General features: G+C 33.8%; 2 protein-coding genes and 2 non-coding genes across 4 annotated transcripts in view, besides 1 other annotated feature; all 4 read right to left on the bottom strand. All coding sequences in view use genetic code 11, as the record gives it.

Annotated features, from left to right (window-relative positions):
* The window catches only part of matK (maturase K), a 1,521-nt gene extending 257 nt beyond the window's left edge, over positions 1-1,264 (bottom strand). The window contains exon 1 of the mRNA in view: positions 1-1,264. This exon is cut by the window's left edge and continues 257 nt beyond it. Coding sequence (YP_009234367.1) covers positions 1-1,264 — 1,264 coding nt within the window.
* Positions 1-2,008, bottom strand: part of trnK-UUU — a 2,549-nt gene extending 541 nt beyond the window's left edge. The window contains exon 1 of the tRNA in view: positions 1,972-2,008. This is a non-coding gene — a tRNA (tRNA-Lys). The remainder of the gene's footprint in view (positions 1-1,971) is intronic.
* Positions 1-5,000: part of a sequence feature (large single copy region; LSC) that runs on past both edges of the window.
* Positions 2,975-4,116, bottom strand: rps16 (ribosomal protein S16). Its single transcript has 2 exons — positions 4,077-4,116; positions 2,975-3,201 (listed from the first exon to the last, which is right to left on the bottom strand). Exons 1-2 carry the CDS (start codon positions 4,114-4,116, stop codon positions 2,975-2,977), a joined length of 267 nt encoding a protein of 88 aa, YP_009234368.1.
* trnQ-UUG lies at positions 4,822-4,892 on the bottom strand. Its single transcript has one exon. It is a non-coding gene; the product is annotated as a tRNA-Gln (tRNA).

Here is a 5,000-nt window from a genome sequence, read left to right on the forward strand (position 1 = left end):
TTGAGGATCCGCTGTAATAATGAGAAATATTTCTGCATATCCGCCCAAATTGAGCGATAATATCAGAATCAGATGAATCAGCCCGAGCCGGCTTACTAATGGGATGCCCTGATACATTACAAAATTTCGCTTGAGCCAATGATCCAATCAAAGGAATAATTCGAACTATGGTATCGAACTTCTTAATAGCAATATCTATAATAAAGATATTTTCTAATATTTGACTCCTTACCACTGAAGGATTTAGTCGTACATTTGAAAAATAGCCCAGAAAGTTGATGGAATGATTGGATAATTGGTTTATATGGATCCTATCCGTTTGATACCACAAGTCAAAATAACATTGCCAGAAATTGACAAAGTAATATTTCCATTTATTCATCAGAAGAGAAGTCCCCTTTGAAGCCAGAATGGCTTTTCCTTGATATCTGACATAATGCATGAAAGGATCCCTGAACAACCATAGGATGTTCTGCAAATCATTACGAAAAACTACTACAAGATGTTCTATTTTTCCATAGAAATGTGTTCGCTCAAGAAAGGCTGTAGAAGAGGTTGATCGTAAATGAGAAGATTGTTTAAGGAAAAAAACGAATATGGATTCGCATTTATATACATGAGCATTATATAGGAACAAGAATAATCTGCGATTCTCTTTTGAAAAAAAAGAAATGGATTTTTTTTGAGTAATAAGACTATCCCACTTACAATACTCGTAGAGAAAGAATCGCAATAAATGCAAAAAGTGGGCATCGTGTATCCAACAACGAAGGGTTTGAACCAAGAGTTCAAGATGGATGGGGTAAGGTATTAGTATATCTAATACATTATTTAAATGTGAGAATTTGTCCTCTAAAAAGGGAAATATTGAATGAATTGATCGTAAATTATGAGATTTGAATATTTCTTTCCCTTCTAGGGAAGATACTAATCGCAGCGAGAATGGAATTTCCACAATGATTGCAAACCCCTCTGATATCATTTGATAATCAAAATTATTCTTGTGCCCAACAAATGGATTTTGGTTAGAATCATTAGCCGAAATAATCAAATGATTCTGTTGATACATTCGAGTAATTAAACGTTTCACAATTAGTGAACTGGATTTTTTGTCATAACCTAAATGGAAATTTTCCACAAGAATCGATCTATTTAAACCATGCTTATGAGCAAGTGCATAAATATACTCCTGAAAGAGAAGTGGATATAGGAAGTCTTGTTGTCGAGATCTATCTATGTCTAAATATCTTTGTAATTCCTTCATTTGAAATTAGATTTGAACCACAGACAGGGGATTTCATGGGTTATCAAATAATACATAGTGCGATACAGTCAAAACAAGGTATAAGGTATATAGTAAGAAAAGCATAGATACCTCGTAGACAGATAGGCTAATGAACGGATTCTCTCTTTTTCCATCCAATTTGTGTTCATTATAGGATACCTAGATGGTTAGAAATCCTTTATTTTTGCAACCCGATCGCTCTTTTGACTTTGGAATAAATTATCATTATCAATATACCGTTTCTTCTACACATTCGTTTCCACTCCAGAATAGAGCTATAGTTAGGATTCAGAAAAAAATCGATAATCCACTTATGGGAGAACCTTTTCCCGCATCAGGCACTAATCTATTTTTAACGTCTAATTAGATCGGGTAATCATTCGATTTAAGCACAGAAGCTCGTTGTTTTTTGTTTCCCTATAATTGGAGCCGTAGGGCTCTATCCATTTATTCGCTCGACCTAACCATGAATTTCTTTTTTTGTCCCGCTCTAAGAAATCAAACAATATTTTGAAGATTTTGTACCGATCCGGTGAGGATGAAGTATTTTCATAGTTCTCCATTGATACGACATGCTGTTTTTTCCATTCATTCCCTTTCAGGATCAGTCGTAGTCTTACAAACTCTACCAACGGTATGGACGAATCCGTTCCTTCATCCAAATGTGTAAAAGATTCTAGCCGCACTTAAAAGCCGAGTACTCTACCGTTGAGTTAGCAACCCGAATAATGTAATTATGGTGTGTAGATATGAGGTGTGTAGATACAATCGGAATCAAAAAAAAAAAAAAATAACTAACGAGGTTGGATTTCACGACCCCATCAAAACATTGACCTAGCAACCCAATAAAAAAAATTTTTATGCTTGATTATTAACCTAAAAACGAACAGATCAGATACAAAATAAAATACATTATCAGATAAATAAAGAAAAAAAAAAAAAAGGACGGGCTAGAAATTTTCTTTATTTAATTTATCCATATATTTTTTTTGCATTCAAAAGAGACTTCTTGTGTCACATCGAATCCAACGAACCCATCAGTTGCATGAAGTAAAGTAAAAAACGAAACTTATAGGACGTAGATAAATAGATCTATTTATCTACGATCGAATTATATTTGATCAATACACTATTGTCAATATGAACGTTAAGAAACCAAAAGAAATGCAATTTAATAATACAGAAAAAAAAAGGACCTGTGTTGGATTGGCACTACATAGATGATCCACATAAATAAAAAAAAAGTGTGGATGAAACAGCAAAATAACAATACGGAAGAAGAAAATCTCGGGTTTATTCAATATCAATCAAGGTACAATAAGCAAGCTTGACTCCTTTTTTGTTGATGGAGTCTCAACAAAAACTACCCGATTGAGGGTAATCCCATAATCTAATAGATCCTGTTAGTTCATAGATCTTGCTAGTGTATCTATTCATTTGATCTTTTTTCTATCCGTCTCATATCACATAATCACATAGAAGTAGAAGAAATTTTTGTCGTTATTTGTTATGTTATTTTTATATTAGTCAAATATATAATATGGGATCATATGAGAGACTAATAGAATAGAAAATAAGAAATAAGAATAGAGCAAGAAAAAAAAAACGGGGAATAGTGAAGAAAAAATTACACAAAACGAGCATAGGGGCTACCCCCTCTTTCTTTTCTTTTTTATTTTAGTAATGTAATTAATTGAATTTAATTTGATTAATGCGAAGTTCCTTAAAGACCTCTGCCTTCTTTGAAATATCATGAACGGTTCCTGTAGGTTGAGCGCCTTTTTCAAGGAAATATAGAATAGCGGGAACATTTGAATAAGTTTGATTCTTTATCGGATCGTAAAAGCCCACTTTCCGAAGATCTCTTCCTTCTCTTCGGGATCGAACATCAATTGCAACGATTCGATAGATGACTCATTGGGATAGATGTAGATGAACAATGCCCCCCCTAGAAACGTATAGGAGGTTTTCTCCTCGTACGGCTCAAGAAAGAATGATTCGAATTTTTGTATAATTTATGTATATAGTGACAAATAGATCCAAAAAATCATCAAATCGATTAGACTATGATTTGATTCGTTTTTTCTTCTTACTCCCTGAAAAATCAAAAATCATCCGTACTCATAACTCAAGTTAGATAATTCCAAAAGAGTTCAAAGGAAAATCCTTAGGCCCAGGCATTTCATTTATTGAGCTGTCTCGAACCCCTTTTGTTTGTCTCGTTTAGAATCAAATTTTTTGATTCCTCATTCTGATCCAGTTGTTGAGACAATTGAAAATGGCGTTTTCTTGTTCCGGGATCCTTTATCTTTTCTTTGAATCATTGGGTTTAGACATTACTTCGGTGATCCTTAATCGTTTCAAAATGGCAGCAACATACCTTTTGTGATTTCTTTCTATCGAAAAATCATACGAACGATAGATTCCCGTGTGATACACTTTTGATCGAAAAAGTTTTACCAATTCCAACATAATTTATTTACTTTTGGATTTGCAACTTTTGTTCGAATTGAATCCTTTCGATTTCTATATCGAAGATATACTTACGAAGTTGTTCCAACTTATTGATTGACACTAACCCTAGATTCTTGCCTCTGAGAAATGAATCAATACTTTCTGCTCGAGCTTCATCATGTACTATTTCCATTATAACCCAACAAAATGGACGTTCTAGTAGAACAGAACAAACTATGTCGAGCCAAGAGCACCTTCATTCCTATATCCTATATTATATATATAATCAAATGGCGGATGTAATAATCCACGACTGATCATGTCCTTCAAGTCGCACGTTGCTTTCTACCACATCGTTTTAAACGAAGTTTTACCATAACATTCCTCTAGTTTGGAACCGGTATGGAATTGATTCAATATGGAATCATGAATAGTCATTGGCTCAATCGGTACATAGTAATTTCTATTTTTATTTTTCTAGACTATCTATACTATATAAATAGTAGGTATTTCTATTTCATTTATCTGGAGAAGTCTCAGCAAAGATTCAATTTGATTAACTACCTGTATGAATGAACCAATTTCATTTATAATATATTTTATAATTTATTTGAATTTTTTATAAAGTTATAAGGAACACGAATGGACGAGTTCTTCTTTAGATAGGGAATCTAGAATTGACTTTATTATAGATAGGGAATCCAGAGGCTTGTCGTTCGCATTTCGATTCAGAATACAGCATTGATAATTCAAATAGATATGGCACGTAAAGTTTCGATAAGTAACTAGCTTCAATATGAATATGATCGAGACGGGCATGGGCATACACTGAATGGCCCATCTGATTGATTTTCTTTTTGAATTATGCATTGATCTATGTTCCCATCCTACCTGGATCACAAATGGATTTAGTTACATCTGCATGTCATTTGCACTCGATTCGGTTTGTGAGAGAGAAAGATCTGATTCAGAAAAGAATCATTAGCAATCATAAACAATGATCACATTGTATTCAACATTACACTCTTAAACAGAAGAGTGTTAGAGAGAACAATCTTTATTCTGTATAGAATCGGACTGCTCTGGGACGGAAGGATTCGAACCTCCGAGTCGCGGGACCAAAACCCGATGCCTTACCGCTTGGCCACGCCCCATTTAGATTTCTATTCAACATTAATACTAATAAACACTAATACCGGTATTGGTTTTTCGTCAATTCCTGCCCAAATATCTATGAAATAGGTTAGATTGTTGCTAGGAT

The sequence above is a fragment of the chloroplast genome of Akebia trifoliata (genome assembly GCF_017979445.1).
Source record: "Akebia trifoliata chloroplast, complete genome".
Taxonomy (NCBI): Eukaryota; Viridiplantae; Streptophyta; class Magnoliopsida; order Ranunculales; family Lardizabalaceae; genus Akebia; species Akebia trifoliata.